The following is a 21,292-nucleotide window of genomic DNA, read 5'->3' as shown; positions in this document are numbered from 1 at the left end:
TTGTTATAGATTATGTTCCGCGGCGGCGTCGTCGGAGAACTTGACGCTCGACGGGACGCTGCATTCGCGCGTGTTCTCGAGCGGCTCCAAGCTCGCTCTCGGGGCGTGCTCGCGCGCAGACGGGCACAAAAACTCCGTACACAGCATACAGCCGCTAGGTAATTTTAAACCATAAGATAGTAGATAAGCTCCTATGTATACATCTTTTTGTTTTAGGTCTTAAGCTAATCTTCTATATATATGTTTAAGATTGTTAATTCATTATACCAAGTACAGATACCGGCAAAAATCTTGAACAAATGTCCTTGCCTGCGCAGAAGCGATTTTTAGGGATCACTGGGAAGCGGGCGGGGCGTAGTGGTGCGCGGCGGCGGGAGAGTGACGTGTCGATCACGTGATTGGTAAATCAGTTGACGTTTGTGTCCCAGGTGCGCAAACTCTCCCCCACTCCCTTGTTTAATGCTCAAGAAGTTTGCCGGTATCTGTAATTTAAAACTAAGAGTAGTTGCATTGTATGCTAGAAACAAAGGGATAATTTTGGAAATAACATCCCGAAGAGGGTAAAAATGGTTCTAATGTTTCAAAGTTTAAATGTACTTAGTCATTATGCACGACAGAAGCTGCAATCACTCCCCAGTCTAATGAGAAGTGTTATTACAATACAGAGGGTTTTACTAACACATCCTAATACTTACACAGAGCACATGTTGTTTATTCTTATGTGTTTTGAATTAATGTTTTATCTATGCATATGATAAGATAATGATAATCTCCAGATGCGTACAACGTAATGTTCGCGCATTCCTTGCGGTTCGCGATTGGCCATGGTGGAGGCTGCTGGTTCGCGTTACGCCGCTGCTCGCCGTGCATCGCACCGAACATCAGCTCAAGCAGGCACAGGTAAGCTTGTTATGACCGGTATTATGAAATAAGCAACCGGTTGCTTGCGAGATGGCAAGTCTTCGGCTATATTGTAATTTAGTGAGCGTCTCTAAGAAAATTATCATAATTTTGGTATTAAATATTGGTAATATAGTTGAGAACTGCATAGGATAACTTAAAATTATTGATTGCCCTAAAATACACTCATCCAAAGTTGCTTATCATTAATTAGATTTACACCCATTTTTAACATTGTATTCTAAAACAATTCTAATTTTCCTAGAAAAAAAATTAAATTAGTAAAAAAACAGGCCAATAGATCCGTTAGGTATAACAGATTTTAAATAACTGGGTTATTTAAGAGAAAACTATTACATCGGCGTACCTATTTTGTAATTAACTTATTAGTGTTACTAATAAATTGTGACAGAATCCTCGTTCTTCAACTTTAACTTTGATTTACGATAAATAAATGACGGATACAATTAATTAAAAGCGAGAATCATGAAATACGTAGCTTGCTGTTTTCCTGAATAATTGCATATTTTTACAATTACATTTCGTATTCATTGTTGAAAGTGAAATTGCATACGTAGTGTCGTGCAAGAACTTAAAGAAAGGTGACTTTAAGTGATTATGACAAAATATCAAGTTAAAATGTAGCTGATAGTGACATTGATCCCTTGGCGTTGCATAGAGATGTGGGGTATCTCTGCATCTTCTGCTGTACCATAGAAAGTGTTCTGAGGAGTTGTTCGGATTAATACCTGCAGCTGTTTCATCATCGGACGTCAAGGCAAAATACGAAATACCACCCGTATCACCTCGACGTCCATCTTTTCACAACTGAGTTTTTTAAGAGCAGTTTTTGCTACGTATAACCACTATGTAGAATCAGCTGCTCACCGAGCCAATTCGACTTAAGGTCCTTAAAGAAAAGAACGTACCGATTCTTAAAAGCCCGGCAAGGCAGTTACCAAACACCAGATAAGCCTCCTGCCCGTTTATATAAAAAAAAATCTTTGATTTTGCAGATACATACAAAGTTTTACTCCTAGTATTAGTAAACGAATGACCATTACAATATTTGTACTTTTCACTGTATTTTAGAGTTGGTTATATCTCTCTTATTTGGGCTTTGAGAAGAGTAGGTACGAAGACCTTTTACGCACACACAATGAAACATTCGCCAATGAGGTCCACTTAATAATCTTCAAAATTTTCTAATAACAACAAAACATATAAATGACATTTATCTCTGCATAGGGAGCGTTCAAGTATTACGTCACGCAATTTTTGGAGATTATTGACACCCCCCCCCATGTAACGCGCCGTAACGTTTTTCTGTACCCAATAATAAAACACTTCGTGACCACCTAGTGACTCTTTATACCCAAAAGTTACCATTATGTGGTGTAAAGTACTGGAAAGTCGAAAATAATATTAACAATAACGCGTAATTTAATCCCCGCCCCGCATCGTAACGTTTTACAAGAGGACCCCCCCCCCCTCCCAAAATTCGTTACGTAATACTTGAACGCTCCCATAGCTACCATAAGTCAGATTTAATGAAACCGTTAAGTTTCTTAATTTGATAACAATTAGGGACGATGTTGCAATATAAAAAGCGTAACTTCATAGGTTATCAAATGATCGTAACCTCTTAAGTGAGCTTCCCTCTTAGAGAGTCAGTGACCTCAGCAACAAGACTAAATGAATTGCGTAGGTTTAATAACTTAATTCCTTAGAACCGTGTTAAGTCGTTGTACCTACGTGGGACTCTGAAACCTTTAATTGATATAGAAATACTAGTTTATGGGAAATTGTTTAATATCATTTTTTTCTATAATATTTTTTAATATATATATTAATTACTTTTTTATATCAATTAATGTTTTATTTCTTTATAACAGTAAATCGTTAGTTTATCGACCCTTTTATTATAGGTGAATGAAACTGCATTTGCAGGGATGCAAATTATCAACTTTTACGATTCAATGTAGTCATCAATATTGTTTATTTATTGAGAGAATGCAGTCTTAAATCGCTGTATGGATAAGTTATGTTCTCACTGCAGTTTCGTTTAGTAGCCGTTATAACCGCTCTAACCCTCAGATTTAGAAATGATACTTGCGAACGCATGTCAACATCCAATATATTTTGATGTATAGAAATAAGACAGCGCTAAGCCTCTTTTTGAATCTTAACCTTGTGAAAATCAGTTATTTTAGTCAGATACTTTACAATAGCAGGGATTACTGGGTGACTTACACTATAAATCGACTTGCTGTTAAAGAAAAGAGAATCAGTGAAACAACCGTAGAACTAAATGTTTCGTTACTAGAATTTTTGTGAATTAACTAAGACTTCAAACCAATATCGATAGTTTAGATAGCTTCGCTCTTGTTATAGAAACTTATTGAATAGTTTTTCTTCGTCATCTAATTATAGTAAACATAACATGTGTATATATATTTTTTACCAAGTTTGTAATTTCAACCGTAATACTAAAAAACGTGTTTTGGTACCACCCGCGTTGTCTATTACCACAACTTAATGTGTCGTAAAAATAAGCGTAGCATTTTACTTTTATAATAAAATTATTTTAAATAAAATAATTAAATGTAACGCTTAAGTCTTGTTCTAATAAAAACAAAAAGGTTACAAATATGTATATAATATTATTACGTATTGTAATACGATTATTTCTCGTATAATTATAATCATGAATTTCAAATGAATAGAGTTTGAAAATAGAACAATATATGTAATTTAATAAGACATGTTTTATGATAAATAAATTTCCTAGGAATAGAAACTGATTATATGAGCAACTGAGGTTACTAAAAGCTCGCTGACGAAGTCAATACTTATATAAAACTTTCCTTAAGATAATATATAAACCTATCTTTAAATAATATACCTTTTTTGTTCTCTTCCGGCACCCGTTTATAATTACACATCAGTCAACCAAACTAAGATTTTATTAACTGATAGTACAAAGCGATAACAGCACGATAGAAAGTTGGTTGTTAAATTATTATTTATATACTGATGATATGATATTGTAATGCTTGTGATTTTGCATATACATAGTTAGTATATCGGGTATTTTTTTCTTTATTCTGTTATTTATGGGAAAACTTAAAACCCTGTTTATATCCAAAATACATTAGAAATAACTCCGATTTTAAAAAAAATATATAGCAAAATCTATCTGTAATTTGTGGATGTGAATTTGATATTAGAATCATTAAATGGGAGTCCATTTAATCAGTAACGTAACAGACGAGTTCTTCTTCTTGTTTCTTCTGTATTTTTTATAATAATGAAGAATTAATTACAAATGTTTAAGGTAAGTATTTCTCGAGTATGGCGTGGACATATTGCCGTATCTCTTAATGTAATCAAATAGGTACCTCTACAATTCGAAAGAATTCAAGATCTTGCGGGATGCATATCGGAAAGACCTAGCTTGAATATACATACATAGAGGAAATACAGTAATCACAATCGTCAATAAAAAGCATTTTAATTACACCTCTAAATTGAATATCGTCTGAGAATCTTAGGTAACTTTTTGCAATTATACTTGGGTCTCATAAAACGTTAATCTATCATACATTCCTTTTTTACTACGTCTTCCTTGTTAAACCTGTACGTAAACAAATGACTTCCGCATAGCAGCGAGCTCCCTTGATTATCTAAGATGCACTTCGCAAGCTAATCGCAAAATCGTATGGAATGTTATTAGTACTTTCATATATTCAACGGTATTTCGATTAAATTGCCTTACATGCGAGATTAGTACTGACAAAAAGTTAAGCATGCTTATAGGACGTCAAGAAGTTTTTGTAGATTGACGTAGCGCTTAGTTTTTTATCGGATTAAGGCGCATTTATGTATATTAATAACGCTTATTTAAGCCCTTTGATAATTTAATTTTTCCCTTGCTATGAAAACACTTGTCAGCGAAAAAATATGTACGAAGTCGGTATGGTTAAGGTCGAATTATAATAATGTTTAAAATATATTTTACACTTATTAATTTATTAATATTACTTATGAATACAAATTGAATTAAATTACTTTAATTTTCAACTGTTGACACAAATTAATTTATTTGTAAAACCAACGCTAATTGTGTCTATAGAGAATATTCTCTGTACAGGTTATAAACACCACGCTTTGCATTGTTTATCAAGGCAAAAACATGACGATCTATAAAACTGTACCAGAGACTACAAACTAGAATGCATTAATAACGGGATGTGTTCCCACGAGTATGTAAATAAACTAAAAAGTACGCATTTCTCGGAATAGGGTTAAAAAACTTATTGTTTGACAAATATGGGCCCGTACTAGATCAATCTATGAAGGTTGGTAGACGTATTTTTTCTAACGTGTAGTACTGCATGGATTTATTTACAGATGACATCGTTATTAGTATGGACGAGTCGTACCACTAGTTTTTTTTTCTGTCTGGCATAGTTCTACGCTTTTCTATTTGTTTATATTTGCGTACAGTCTAGAAATAAGTTATGTTTCCGTTACATTAAAAACTGTATGCTTTGTCTAGGAATATATTACTTTAGTAAGTATGTAAAAAAACAAATATTAAGATAATTTATTATGTTAAATATGCTTGTTTGGGTACTTCATTAGTTCATTATAGAGCAAGATTAGACAAACTTTTAGTATAGTTCCCTTTACGTTAGTTAAGAGGGTTCTTCACTTTTTAGGTCTTTTGAAAAGTAAACTTCAAAATTTCCCCCATTGCGTCAGTCTTGCTAAGTTTAAAAAAACCGAAGAATTTATAAATTCATAATGTTGATTATTTGGAAGGCCCGTTGTCCGTGAACCGATATGTCATATGGATGATCGAGATGTCAGGATTTTTTTGATTACATATTCATTATATTTTTGCATCGACGTCTAAAATAGAACGTATAAACAATTTAATTATCGTTAAATTCATTGTATTCTCTTGACCAAGACTTATCAATAGAACTATGAAAATTTTTACCTAATAATTTTTAGTGCATTTTGTATAAAAAATAATTATGTATGTACATACAAATGTATGTTATAAAGTGATGCCCATATTAGGAGCGTCTCTAGATGACACGTTAAACATTGTGTTCATCAGTTATAATGTAAATGAGTGAAACGATCAGTTAAATAGACCGCAACAGGTTGATTGAACACAATGCTATTTTATGTATATCATATCAAAGTAGATATACTAACTGTAAATTTTAATTGTGACGCAACGTTGAATTTACTCATGTTTCATAGTAGCATCTTCCCATTTTATTGCATATTTTTAATATTTTACAAATAGATTGGCATGTATGTTATATTCCGTGACCGAACTCGGACTAAATCTAATATGTATATAAAATTCTCGTTTTAAACAATTTTCGTTCCCATACTACGCAACGGCTCCACCGATTCTTATGAATTTTTTTAAGCATATTCAGTAAGTCTGATAATCGGTGAACATCTACTTTTCATCCCCCTAAACGTTAAGGGTGGTCCGACCCCCAAATTTTTATTTCTATTTTTTAGACAAAACATTTGTTTTTATTGTTTTATGATACAGCATACAAAAGCCATAGTAGACATATTATTATTATAATGCAGCATCTTGAAAATACATAAATAATCCGAGATATCAATAATATTTTAAACACAGCTGTCGCTGAAAAAAATACAATTTCCATTCCGTTGATTCTTGCATACTTCCGCGCTTATTTCTCTCTATGTTCAACGAATCATTATCTTAATACTATAATCTGTTTGAGACGTATGTATGCTACTCGGTTTCACATTTATAAAACTAAGATTTAGAGCGACCTAGCTAAGTGTACTTCAAAGCAAATATGGCAATAATTGATTAATGCTAGATGGAGTGAGATTTCGTTTCCGGGAAGTGAAAATCAGAGTTATGGACGCCCGTCCACTATATCAAGTAAACTAACCGTGCCTTATTTATGTTCCTCCCACACTTTGTGGTTAATATCGTATTATCCAATGCTTTGTGGCTAGGAACTTATAAACGGGAATAATACTTCTAAAAAGCTAAAATGTAATACTTTGCATTTATCCGACTAATATTATAAACGCGAAAGTTTTGAAGTATGGATGGATGTTTGTTACTCCTCCACGTAAAAACTACGGAATGGATTTTAATGAAACTTTACAATAATGTAGCGTATACATCAGAAGAACATATAGGCTACAATTTAGAAAGATATTGTGTGAATTGTCCAAAATATCAAGTAAGTACGAAAAAATCTACCATCTGCGAGGTATTCTGGCGTGCGCTGCCAAAAGTACGCACTAGGGTTACACATATGGAAATGTTTATCTTGAATAGTCCGTAAGCCCGTAGTATAGTAATATCTTATGTCTTAGCCATTATAGAGAAAATAGTGAGCCATAACTACAATAAAAATTGATAATTCATTTCAAATGCACATTTGGTAGTAATAAATTGATTCCTAAATGAAAATAGATACTTTTATCGCTTCTGGTATTTGAAGTAAATTTAATCATTCACGCTACAACATTTCGACAAATATTATTTTAATCCTGCGCAGATGAAGTCGCGGGCACATGCTAGTAAGTTAATTGGTATTCGGTATAGGTTTCGTCGCAAGTTTTACGAAGTTTGTGATTAGTGTAATTTAAAACAATAGTCTTTGTTCTATATTTTAGTAGAAATAATTTAGACGTAATCAAGTGCTAACTAGTAAGATTGATAAATATTAGTATTAAATATTTGATTAGAAAGCTAAGTATAGGAATTTAATTCCATACGACAGTTATCAATTAAATCTTCTTAACAATGTTGCATATTTCCTGTCTCGGTAATCTACCACATGAATGCGCGCATAAAATACTTTTCCTGAACACATCAATTTGACGCCTTTCTCCGTGTCTTCACACACAAATCTAACCTTTATGGTGTACACCTTATTAGACATTATTCCCTCATGCAATTTCTCACTGTAAATCCAGTTGGTGTGATGCATCAACTTCCGTAGAAACTTGTTATGAAACTTATATTCTATCAATTTCAATGGATTTATCGTTTTGTTTTTACACCTTACATGATTTTTAATATCTGTTTGTACGTTTTGCAGGAAGAATTGGAGACACTTAAAGCGAAGTTGGAAAGGGTGGAAAACGAGAAGACACATTACAAGAACGAGTCCGAACGAGTTGAAAATAAAGTAAGTAATAAATAAATTATTAGAATGTTTCCGTTGATCACGCTCTAATTTAATACGTGAAGTAACTAAATCGAGACAAATTATGAGTTAAGCAAGCAGCTAGGTAGCTTATTATAGTAAAGTTAATTACTTTAAATTACTAAGACATTTTAAATGTTTCTTATACGTTGAAATATAATTTGAATGACGCTTTAAATTATTAAATGTATTTTTCTATAAAAAGAGATGATATTAACTGAATACATTATAAATTATTCTAACGTAACGTCTAAAATAAGTCTTCGATTCACGCAATAAGTAAAGAAGATACATCTCACGTGACAAAAGAGCGACAGACGAAGTTATAATTTCCTCAGTGAACCAATTGAATTGAATAAAAAGTCTGGGAATATAAGTGCGCACAGCTTCTATAGAAAACTGGATATGAAACGGAATTATTTAACTTATGACTTCTGTTATTGGGTTCTTGTCCAATAGTTCCTATTTCTGTGAAATGGCTTAATTTCTGAGATTTTAAGGAATTGATCTATCGGCGTTTTATCTATATTAAATTGCGTAAGATGCTACACGATATCTTTAATCCAAGATCTAATTAATATTTAACCTACTCCTTGTAATAATTATGGAGATGCTGCAAAGGGATAGTTGCAGATGTTTCCATGCTGACTATAACGCTCAAACATGAGCTACCGATCGAAGAGAGTTTTGTAAAGTCTGCAGTTTCCAGGTCTACTAGGATGATTTTGTCGATTGTATAATTTGTCAAAACTGTCACACGCTTAAATTTGTGTCCCTGTGCACCTCGGCTAATGTCAATGACACTCACAGGTGTCATTAATAAACAAGCAAAAGCCGACCAATCTACAAGTTTTTTGATCTCGAAACAAGTTTCGATTAAGACTAGTTTTTGCCGTCAATTGTGCCTGAGAAATCGTTTAATTTTTCCAATCTTGCGCTTGATTAGTCTGAGTATTTATAGCATTGAAAACAACCCACTTGCTAAGGGTCTAGGTTTATTCATAAGTTTTTATTGACAAATACAAATAATTACTTAAATTTATAAATAATACCCTCAAAGGATCATCCTAAGGGATCTTAAATATAAATTTGTCCATACTTTTATCGTAATTTACTTGTTTCAAAATAAATAAATCTAAAGTACACCAATGTTACAGTCAATTCGTATGTTACCGCTTTGTCAAAGCTTCCCTATAATGATCGTTAAGAAAGGTCTAATAATCTTAAAATATTAAAAACAAAATACATCACTGTGTCCACGTTTCTCTTTCTATAATATTTAAATGCTCATTAGACTGCTCTAATATGAATTTAAATTTGGAACCCGAGTTCCAAGTTTGACAATCGTATTTTTGTCAATACTGCCATCTAGTGGGGCTACCATGAACTGTGAGACATGTACCAAAACTTTTAAATAGGCCAAATCCTTATGGATAGTAATTACTAAATATTTCAGCATTTTAAAGTATAACCTTCACAAAAACAATAAATCTCTCCCAATGCGTATTGATTACGAATGCAAACAATGGCTTTTGATTATCGTCAATGATGTTCAGTGATGAGGAACGTAATTTATGACAGACAGTCAAGAACAAAAGGCCATTTTTATCTTCACACGATTTCAGAATAAGTATTATTAAACAGAATTACTTTTTACGTCACCTTCAGAAATTCTTCCGAAGTAAGATGTTATTCCGTCGGGTCGCCCTTACTACTAACTTAATAAACGGTTAACGGTGCTTTAATTTGTTATTTTTGATGCAAATTATTGTATTGAACTAATAAATAGTGATGGCGCTGATTTAGTTGTTGTGAAAGACGAGGTAAACGATGATCAGCGCCATCTGTTTTACCGGGCATTGAACACATGTACATATTTATGTTTTTTTCATTGAGTACGGTTTAGGCTATTTTACAACATTAAATTAAATGAATAGCAATAAATATGTTTTTTTAATAATCACGATTGTTGCAATAATATTTGCATTGAACAATTATACTGAATCTCATATAATTGTTTATACATATATAACTGGCTAACTGGCTCGTGATTACATTCGCGTGTAATATTTACTAAATCAAAGCATCAATCTATTCTTCTGCGTTATTCTGAACAACCTCTATTCTACGAGTTAAGGATAAACACTTATTAGTCCTCGCAAAATAGTAAATACATTTCAATTTTATAATTTTACTGTGACTGTACATCAATAAGATATTCTAGCTCGCCTTTAACCAAGGATTTCTCGTTACAATGTTTAGTACTTCAGTGGAGAGTTAAGCTCACTGTTTTTCTGAAGAATTTGGATTTATACATTGTGTAATATATATAACAGTGTAAAGATACTGCGTATATGCATGTGAGTAATTATGTATGGGTATAAAACAAGAACGGTCTTTGGTCTTGGATTTCTGTATCTTTATTCGTCAGCACTTTTCTGTATAGGCATGTAAGTGATCAACCTACTGTGATGTGTCGTTGTTGCGTCTAATGGTAAGACTCAAAATCGTCACGTAATGATATGTATGACTCCCGATGTTTTCCTCAGAGATTTACCACTTAGCGTGCATTGCGCACACTTAATAATATTGCGGTAAAGACTTGCCTTATTCAGTTTTATAGACTGAATTCATTAGAGTGGCATTGTCCATTATTAGTCCATTATGTCTTAAATTTGAATCCGAGGGAAAGACATGCTGGTTTTTCACGATGATTGGTTTTCCTTCACTGTACGAGCTAGTGATATCTTAATTACAGTTTTTGTAAGTGATAAAATTAAAACTATGACGGGTTTTAAATATCATTGTCTAAATTTTATTAATAAATTATATAGCGGGACAATATTAGCAAATAAGATAAAGTTATGATTTCCATCTCAGTTAATATAGATCAAAATTGATTTAGTCTTATTCCAAATAACAAACTCAATAACACATTCGTAGATGTTTGGCAAACAAAAGTTTTAAAATAGATGACAATTGTTACGCTAAAAATGTTGAATGAATTTTTCTGTCATTACGTTTACGACGTATTGGCTCATTTTTCTTGAGGACAAACATAAAATAATTCAAATACTTTTTGCTTGTAATTAGCGAGTATCTATACTAATCAATGTACATCGTGAAAACTAGGCTTATTATTTATTTACATTAAAAAGTTATATTTTTACATATTCAGAAGATTAGTTAATTTAATATTTTAGTTATGTATATTGTCTTAAATCCAATGTTAAACGTCTCGGTCAATTCACTCGCGTCGCAGAAGCGTGAATGTCCCAATTTCGATGATTAATATATCCAGAAATATCGTGTGCACTCGAAAATTTGTTGATGTTGTAGTTAGATTTGTTATCTGCTAGCTTTGTACATACATAGAAGCGATTTTGGGAACCAAATAAAATTACAAATCAGCTATTCTACTCACCAAGAATACATTTTTAAAACTAATTTGAATTTGTTTGAATGATTTTTAACTTGATATATTTAGATTACTAATATTTATAAACTGAAACAAAAATTCGCCAAAATTCGGATGTCCTCAATAATTGCAGTAAAAAAAATTAGGTCGCATGCTATTTTATATTGTATGTCAGTACATTATAAAAATTTGTTTCTTCCCACGCCTCTGACATAATTAGGTTGCATTGAAAATATATATGGTTCAAGGATGCATTCCTTAACTAATTTTTATGAATAATATTTACTTATAACCTTTAGATATTGAAATTGCATTACGAATAAGTAATATACACATAAACATTTTTAATGAGAAGTATTTATTACGCATACATAAATTTAAATTAATGCGTTATTATTAAACGACCTTCATTTGTTTGTTTATCCAGATTTCTATATATAACGTTAATGTTTTTTTGCTTCGACGAAATTCAGATAAATGGAAATCCGTATTAAACATTATTATTATTATAAGCTTCCATAGGATCTTTGAGGGATTGCTCGATTGGCAACTGTGGTTTCCGTTAGTCGATTTTGTATTTTTATTTATAGTTAATATTTCCAATAATAGTTTGTACTGCCACATACTAAATAATACAGCATTATCTATGGTGATTTTAAGCGTTCAAACTCTTTTTGTATATATAAAACAGTAACAAATATAATTCACCACTATCAGCAAATGATTGTATTAACCGAATTGCGTTTGACCCTCTGCTATCCAATTTTGACGTATATAGTGATAGTTATCAAGTAATAAGTGTTAATTTTCTCTGTCTTCGCAGTCATGGTCACTCCTTAGTACCTAACTGGTTCTAACTATAGTCAGGATGTTTCATTGTATCTCAGTTTGTGAACAGAGCCTTTGACGTGTTCTCAAGCGAAGTTTTTGTTGCAAATATATATTCAAATAATATTTTGTATGCCAGAAACTTTGGTAAGATTTATTATTTAACGCTTTTGCGTCATTGGATTTATATTATCGTGTGATTCTGAAGTATTAATGCAAGTGTTTTGGTTGTAACTTTAAGGTGTTGTTTACTTTTCTTTGTTAAAAGAATATATTTGCTGTTTTCAAGTCGTATTATTTCTGTATTTTTTTACGATCCAAGAAAATACGAGAGAAATATTTTGTATATGTTTCTGTTTTGAAACCACATTACTGCGTCTAATTTTATCAGCTTTGTAAGAAAGTGCCTCATTAAAGCAAAAATCACTAAGGGATTTGACTTTAGTTCCTGACGGGATACACGTGTTAAAAAAATCTATTAATACAAAAAACCAAACGAAAACATTACAACAATAAAATAAACGTTTTTATACATATTATCCCAGGTGGGCTTGAAAATACGTTCTACGTTACCCTTGCAATTTATTATGTTATTTTAAGATTTTATTTTTTATTTTATTTAAACAAATAACAAGGCGCGGAACAATATATGTGGTTGTCCATTATGAAGGACAGTCTTATGAAATTTCCATAGACACATGTATAAATCAGGCGATAGTTCTAAAAATATAACTGTTAAAAGAAAATAGTTACGCATCAGTTACATAATAGTGACGGATGTAGGGTATCGGTACAGCGCAAAGCTTACGTATTGGCAGACGACTTTGTTTATTTCTTATTCTAACTAAGATTCTTGCGATTCGCGACTTCCTAATGAATAGAAAATCAATCAAATCACACCTTACTCGTCTGTTTATCAAAGCGTGGACACAACTTAATTATTTAATTTATTGTAAAATATAAAATTAGACTGACTTTTTATGGAGTTTAGTTTTTAACATACATTAGAATGTATGATGGTAGGCATATAAATATTGTTATATTTACAAATAAACTATTACCTATTTATGAACTTTAGACGTTGATGGGGAGCAGCATAAACATTTGAGGAAAAGCAGGCTCAGACAAATGCAAAAACCTATAAAAATTGCAGTTCATAGATATAGACAACTTTTATTCAAAATTCAAATTTTTTTCAAATTCAAAAATCATTTATTCACGTAGGTAACACAATGTACACTTGTGATTCGTCATTAAAGATATAAATATTAATGCTTCTAATTTTACATTTACTGCCAGTTCTCAAATCATCATATTCTATTTAGCATTAGCGAATTTGATAAACGAAAATTTGTTTAAGCGATAATACGAACATAAATCACAAAATATATCTCAATTCAGTTAGAACCGGAAACGACTACTGAAGGTCACTGAAAACGTAAGCAGCACGCATAAGTACATTTCGACTCTTACTCCGTAGTCTATACTCTATACGTATAGTCTTTAGTCTATACTCTGTACCATCAAAATGTTTAGGAAAGTTATGATTTCTTGTATAAGTTTTTTGTCGGAAAACAAACTTCCGATCATGTAGAATACAGTTATGAATATATAACAATATCAGTATTTTAAGCATGTATTGAGAAACTCGCTTTAGCGTTTTATTTATTTTACGTAGATTGGCATTCATTAACTGTCAAGTCAAATTTTTCAAACCGCTATGTTTATGAGTCTAGTTTTTGTTTATATAAAGTCGTTTCAAGGGTAAGTCTTTTGTCTCATTATTGGCTTTCAACATGTTCAGTATTGGTTCAGTCTCCATATTGGCAATACAAGAGAATTATTCTCACCAAATTGTTAATTAAATGTCGAGGTGTTGGTGTACCTACTGATATAGGAAAGATGTAGCTGTTTCAGTGAAATTTATAGCTAAAAAGCTAGTCAACAATTTTTCTGAACTATCTTCAATTAATCTAATTGCGTTATCTTTGGTATGTGAAATGTGAGTGACTGTTGTTTGTTTGATGGCGAATAAAGGTCCAATGGACGTCGGTCGTGCGTGCACTTCGACATCTACGTAAACCAAAATAGTTGCGCGGGCGACTGCCCAGCGACCGAGTTAGCAAGCGCAGTGCGATCGCGGATCCCTCACACGCCGGTTCTATTTCCAACCAATGTCTCGACACATCCCGATCACTAGTGACAATAATACTGCACTGTGAAATGGCACTGGACTCTTACCGTGGGAAATACTTCCGCCTATCTAGGAAACGTAAACGCGTCGCTTGAGAGAACATGCCTCATCTAAGCGTCCCTGCAAGGGACAAACAAATCAGTGTCAAGATCCCCCAAGGCATCAATGGAAATCATAACGGAACTAATGGAACGACTAACCCAACTAACGGCCATCTCTCGCCGAATTCAAATGGCCCTCTTTCGCCGCCCATTTTGGATCCCACCCAGAAAAAACCACCTAAACCACCACTGAGCAGACCCATTTTACCAATAAAAAAGGCAAAAACATTGCCTATTCATTTTGAAGAGAAGATTTCACCAAAAATGCCCACGCCCCTCATTTCTGGTAAAAAGCTTTTTGTAACTAAGCCTTTAAAAGAAGTTCGTGTGATACCTCAGACTCCAGAGAGTTTACGCATCAAATCACCCAGCCCATGCAAAAGAAATTTATCGGTATCCGTGGAGTCAGGTTCAATAGCTGAACTAGCGAAACGACATAGTTCTAGTAGCATGATAATATCGCGCTCTCCTAGTCCAGCCAGCTACAGTAGCATCAAAAGTTCTGCTAGCCAGTACTCTACGTGTAGCAGCAATGCTACTTTTGTACCTCTCTCGAGATCTTCTAGCATGAACTCATCTCTTAGAAGCCCGACACCGCGGAGAATATATCCTCAAAGCTGTGATAGATCTGACAGCGTCGATTTAAAAGAATTGCGGTCCAAAGAACAAGCACCCGTAGTATTTGATGCGAACTTATCTTTTGTTTTGGGTTGTAAAAAGCAACCGGTTCGGCAAAAGTTCAAGCCGCAACCAGCTTACTTAGAAGAAGGTACATCTTCAAATTACTTATCAAATAAAATAGATAACTTCTTGAAACGCACTGATCACATAATGGATGAGTGGCGACGATTGGGCCATAAAGACGAACCGGACTTGGATATGTATTATGATGGAGTAAAACGAAAAGTTGGTAGATCAAAATCAGCGACAAATATCATGATTAAAGGCTTCACATTGTACAGCCGTACAGGAAGTAGAGCTAGCAGCATGTCATCAAGAGGAATTTCAGAAGATAGAACAACTGTCTCCGAAATGGACGAGGTTAGTGAATCACAGAAATAAAATTTTTGTGATATTTACAGAGGAATGCGATAAGAATACATACGATAATAAATTAACGTTGAGTATTTTAGTATAATTTTACGTCGTGGCGCTTGGAAAGGCCCTCCGTTGTTACCGCATAGAGCGACGCTTGCCAAACTTTTTTCAATGTTGAGCGGCGGGTTGTGATATATTCCCCATGTTTTGAATATTTGGCAAATTTTTAGGTGTTTATTTTGCATTATTTCCACTACTTATCATATAAATAGAGGTTAATTGAAAGATTTAGATTTTAAACGAGTGAAAGCAGACAGACACTATTTATCCATGGGCATTTTTAAAGTCTGGTTTATAAAACTAAACAATAACATATCTATATATTGTACTGTAATGTATCACTGTTCGGTCTAACATTTTCATATTGTTCAGTGTAGTGCTTTAATTTGAACCGAAAGGAAATACCGAATAGCATTTGGCAAGCAACGCTATGCAGTTAATGCAAATTCATCAAATCATTGTTACTGGACCTCCCACTCGTGCGTCGACGATCCAATTCTATCTTCATTTGAATGATTACTAGCTCGTTAGGGCTTCATTCATAATAATTACTTAACGGCACATATCTGATTGGAATGTGAAAGAAGTTTTGTTGAAGTACGCCATATTAAACAATTAATAATTATTTAAGAAAACCTTTGGCCGGAGGCTTTTGGAGGTCTTTTGGGTGTCTTCGTGTAGAACATTCTCTGGAGCTCTTCCACAATATTCTTTATATTTCAGTCAATTTATATAAAATCATAATAGATTATACACCGACAAAACAGACACCATACAAGGTACGCGTTTATCGTATTCATACTCCCATACAGACGTGGCACTTTTTCGTTTTATTATATGTATAACCCGTTATAGTTTTATAATTGGCATGAAAAACTTTGTTTTATTACTTATAAATTTTCAGGCGTTCTTTTCAAGTTTTTAATAACTATTTTTGTAAATGTAAAACAACTCAATTAACGCTTGAATAAATAAATTATAAGCGATCGTGAGCCAGAATTTCCTCACCATCTCATTTCAATATGTTATATTACGTGACGTCTTATACCATAATCTTTACATCGTGTTACATGAGTTCGCTGTGTGTCATTATCGTGTGCGTTATGAAAAGCACTCTAATGACAAGTTCTCATATGAAAATCTAGCATCTAAGTAGCGAAGTTACAAAGAATACAGTGTAATTTTATCTTACAGACTGTTATTTTGGGGCTAATTAAATCTAAAACTATCTACTAAAACAGGAATACAATATCCTAGTAAAGTAAATCCATTTCTATTAAATCGATGATTTTTGCTTGCGAAGAACTGAATTTTGGACTTAATACGTGTACTCAGAGTCGGTCTTATACCGTGTTATAAATGGTAATAAACAAACTTGTAATTGCAGCTGTCCAATTCAAGATCTTGAATATTCTGGTTCTACCACTATATAGGTAGATTTGGTACGTCTAGACTAGTGTTTCCAACGTGGGTCCCACGCCTCGTAAGAGGAAAATTTATGAAGGGGTTATACGAAAATTTATTAAAATTCTTTGGAATTTCAGTTATTCAAAAAAAAGTTAAGCTAAAACCTTTAATTTAAGTTTCTTAAGTGAACAATTAAGTTTTTAAATATTAAACATTATGTATGTTTTATTAAAAAGAGGTTTGGAAAAACTATGGTATGCATGGCAAAAGAAGGTTGGAAACCACTGGACTAGACCATACCGATGTTAATTTTAAGTATTAACTATCATATTATAACTAATTATTTAATCAAATTTAGAAGTGGTCTTCTTCGTTCGTCGAATCTAACGATATTTTTATAAACACTACTAGTAGTTAGTACAATGTAAATGCTTTGCAATAGTAATTTTCCCTTGCGATTTGCGTTAGTGCCAAAACGTTAATTTAAATTGCATAATTGTTCAATGTCGTTGACTGATATACGACTGGTTTCTTCAAGGACGTGAAAATAATTTAAAAAACCTGTTAAACTTAACCTTTACAGTGAAGCTAATTTTGCGACACATTAATTGCTATTTGCAGATAATATTTCTTGCATCCGGCGATTCTTGTTTTACCAACACCGTTTTTAAGTTTGCTTTAGAGTTTTTTTGTTCACTGTAATGAATTCTCGACTCTATAGTATTGTAAATATTATGATATATCCTACAATTCAGAGATATAAAAAACTGTACATTAACATTTACACTTAGAAACGCTGTGTCATTTAAATTATTAATGTACATTTCTAAGAAATAAACTGTACGCTTAAAACTTACTTCATTGAAATTTAATATTAAAAGCACTTTTAGAAACATAAAAAATGTGTACATTTCGAATATCGTTTTGGCGTAACCATTAATATACAAGTTTAGTATATTTGCACTTCTTATATAAAATATGTAAACAATTTTTAGCTATCCGAAGTGGGCAGCGAGTTGGCTGAGGAGAGATCAGCAGCTGCTCTCGCGACGGAGCGCGCCGATGCTGAGGCAGCAGAGCGCCTGCGCATAGAAAGAGACAATAGAGAGCTACTTGCGAACAACCAGCGGTTACAACAGGTATTTTTTTTGTATTAGTTAATAACCCTATGTGATAATAAGATTTCTTCCTTCATATTCATAAGCGTGCTAGCAAATAAATATTGAATACTCAGGCCTTGATCGTTGTCTTGCTTATTGAAAATAAATTAACGGGGCAGAACATTCTTCAGAGTTCTCGCTATATCTTAAACTAGAAGTACAAATTTATCAACCTTAGGCAAATATTTTTTTACAAAACAGCCAATCTTGGCCTCAGATTACATAGTTTATAGTTAATCTTATAAACTCAAAGGTATGGACAGCAAAAATCAACATTTCCCCATTGTTGTACGATAGAATATCTCATTCAGATTTCTAGCACAAGGTAACTAATCTCTCCACACTTGTAGGCTTCAGAACGTCTCGAACTTGAGCTCCTCCACTGGAGATCAGCTGAAAATGGCGGTGCTGAACCATCAGACTCAGAAGGTTCGGAGGCCGACGGGGTTAATACTGAGAAATACAAGAAACGATTCGAGCGCGCCCATCGCGAGCTACAGCTTGTCAGAGCTCAGCTTCGAAGGCAACATGAAGACGACCTGGAACAACTTGTCACTGTTAAGAAACAGCTAGAAAAGAAGGTGAGTCAAAGTTCGAGTCAGAATTTATACACAGGTATATATTACCAACTAAGACGAAATGCTCGCTTTATGATATTGATTGATATCCCATACCATAAATACGAGTGTTTTGATGGGATTGTCTGTGAACCAAGTACAGATACCGGCAAACTTCTTGAGCATTAAACAAGGGAGCGGCGAAAACATATTTATTTACTATATTACTGTTTAAGGCACTTTAAAATTCCGCAGTATAGGCTTTTATTTATCGTCACGAATCTTTATCGGAATACTATTTTTATATTCAATGTAATATTTAGATGTGTTTTTATCAGGCTAATCGTTGATAACATTAATTAATACTGCAAAATCAAAACGATTGATTACTTGTAAATTATGTATGTTTTCTATCTATTGCATAAGTGAAATAAGTATGTCAGTAATGCTAACCGTGTAGTATTTGTAAGTAGTAATACTAGTATTTCTAATCCTTGTTAAGTCCATAATGTCCATAATGTCATCCGCGTAAGAATTTAACGGCATCCGCCTGTTGGTAATATCCATTTGAAATATATTTTCTTATCAACTTTTATGTGCCAATACATCTATATATATAAAAGAAAGTCGTGTTTGTTACAACACTTATAACTCGAGATCGGCTGGACCGATGTTAGTTTTGTCTTTTTTGATGGATTTTTCCCCACTCCGAATAGCAGAATAAGTAATAAAATATGGGATAAGTTATCGAATAACAATAAATTAATAAATTAATTTTACGAATGCACACGGCATGTGGTGACATTTGTTGACAAAACTACGCATCATTTTACGTCGAATTCGTGTCACTTCAAGAAATTCCGAACTTGAGGTAAATGAGGAGATGCATAACCAGGCTTTGATCTTGATCGAAAACATGTGTTACCTCATCAAAAAATGTTATAAAGCAGAAAGTGCTTTAACATGCAGTATCGCAATATTGGCGCTAGACTCTAGAGAGAAGAGGCCTAATGTGTAAAACTGCCATTCTTCTTTTGCAATGGCAAGCAATAAAACATTTCTCTATTTGCAAAAATAGTTATCACCTTAATGAAATCCTAAAATAAGTTTAACTAAAGTAACAACGATATTATTATTAAGGCGGAACGAAGTTAGCCGGGTCAGCTAGTATTTATATATAATCAACAAATATAATATGATAAATAAGTGTCCCTTAATTAATGTCCATTATGTGTAGAGTACACATATATAAACAGTATTTTGAGAAACATATAATTCCTGAAAATACATAAATTATATGTATTAATTTTATTATCACTGAATCGGTTTGTTTGTGTGCGTTTACGATTTCCTTCAAAAACTAAAATAAGGTCAAGATATGAATTAGTTTATCTCGATAAGCCTAGTTATCTGAACATCCTTGATCGGCGTAGATGGCATTTTTATGATATATCTCACTTATCATAGTACTATAGTGCGATACACACTTTAAAATCAGTGATGAACGGTGAAAATGAGGAGGTCAGTGCTCTTTTTATTCCAAGGGACAATGTTTTATCTTAACAAATTGATTACTTGACATTTTGGCGTAATTCCAAATCGCATCGACGCTTGATCGCTACGAATTTAGCAAATTAACTATTGAGTTATTTATTTCAAGATTGAGCAATGTTAGAATATACTGTGTTATTGTTGTTCGTATCTGCCGGTTCGTTATTTACGTGTGAACACTACGAACAGAAGTGAAAAAACTTACGTCTTTTTTTTTCAAGGATTTTCTAATTCATTGCCAATACTCAAAAGTCTTCTTCGATATCACTTATAGATATATATATATATATATATATATATATATATATGTAATCTATAAAGTAGTTATATTTTGGTAGTTTTTTTTAAATTTTCTCTGCATAAAGACACAATTTAACATTACGATCTAGCCTAACTTATGACTTATAAGGAATTTAAAACTAATTTAATTTACTAATAATAGGAAGACACTTTGTTCCTGTGTAGTATCTTGGTAGTAAACAATATTATAACGTTTTTAATTATATACAATTATTTATTTTAAATTCACAGACGTTTGTTATTTTAACAAGTATATATAGTTACTTGTCAAAATAAAACCCGTTTATGTCCGGTAAACAGTTTTTTCTTCGTTAAAACTGTATAAGACAATCTGTAGGGGAGGCTGGGGAGGGTTGATCCCACCTTTGTATTTTGGTCTCTAAATTTATTACTCTCTACATTATTGCTAAAATTTTTATATTTCTATGTTTCGAATATAAATATCTATCAACAATCCGAAAGAGGGCATGATTTGTTTACAATTTTAGTCATAATTTCATAAAACTTCATACCATGGACGTGTATCATGTGTCCCTT

General features: G+C 32.8%; 1 protein-coding gene across 2 annotated transcripts in view; it reads left to right on the top strand.

Moving 5' to 3' along the window:
• The window catches only part of LOC125053797 (unconventional myosin-XVIIIa), a 170,925-nt gene that overhangs the window by 139,253 nt on the left and 10,380 nt on the right, over positions 1-21,292 (top strand). For both annotated transcript variants that reach the window (XM_047655363.1, XM_047655364.1), the window contains 5 exons: positions 10-158; positions 777-900; positions 8,034-8,123; positions 18,183-18,326; positions 18,698-18,928. In XM_047655363.1, the coding sequence (XP_047511319.1) occupies positions 10-158; positions 777-900; positions 8,034-8,123; positions 18,183-18,326; positions 18,698-18,928 (738 nt within the window). The remainder of the gene's footprint in view (positions 1-9; positions 159-776; positions 901-8,033; positions 8,124-18,182; positions 18,327-18,697; positions 18,929-21,292) is intronic.

Source organism: Pieris napi, chromosome 11 (genome assembly GCF_905475465.1).
Source record: "Pieris napi chromosome 11, ilPieNapi1.2, whole genome shotgun sequence".
Classification (NCBI taxonomy): Eukaryota; Metazoa; Arthropoda; class Insecta; order Lepidoptera; family Pieridae; genus Pieris; species Pieris napi.
Note: the sequence above shows the minus strand (reverse complement) of the source record. Positions and strands in the feature narration are given on the sequence as shown.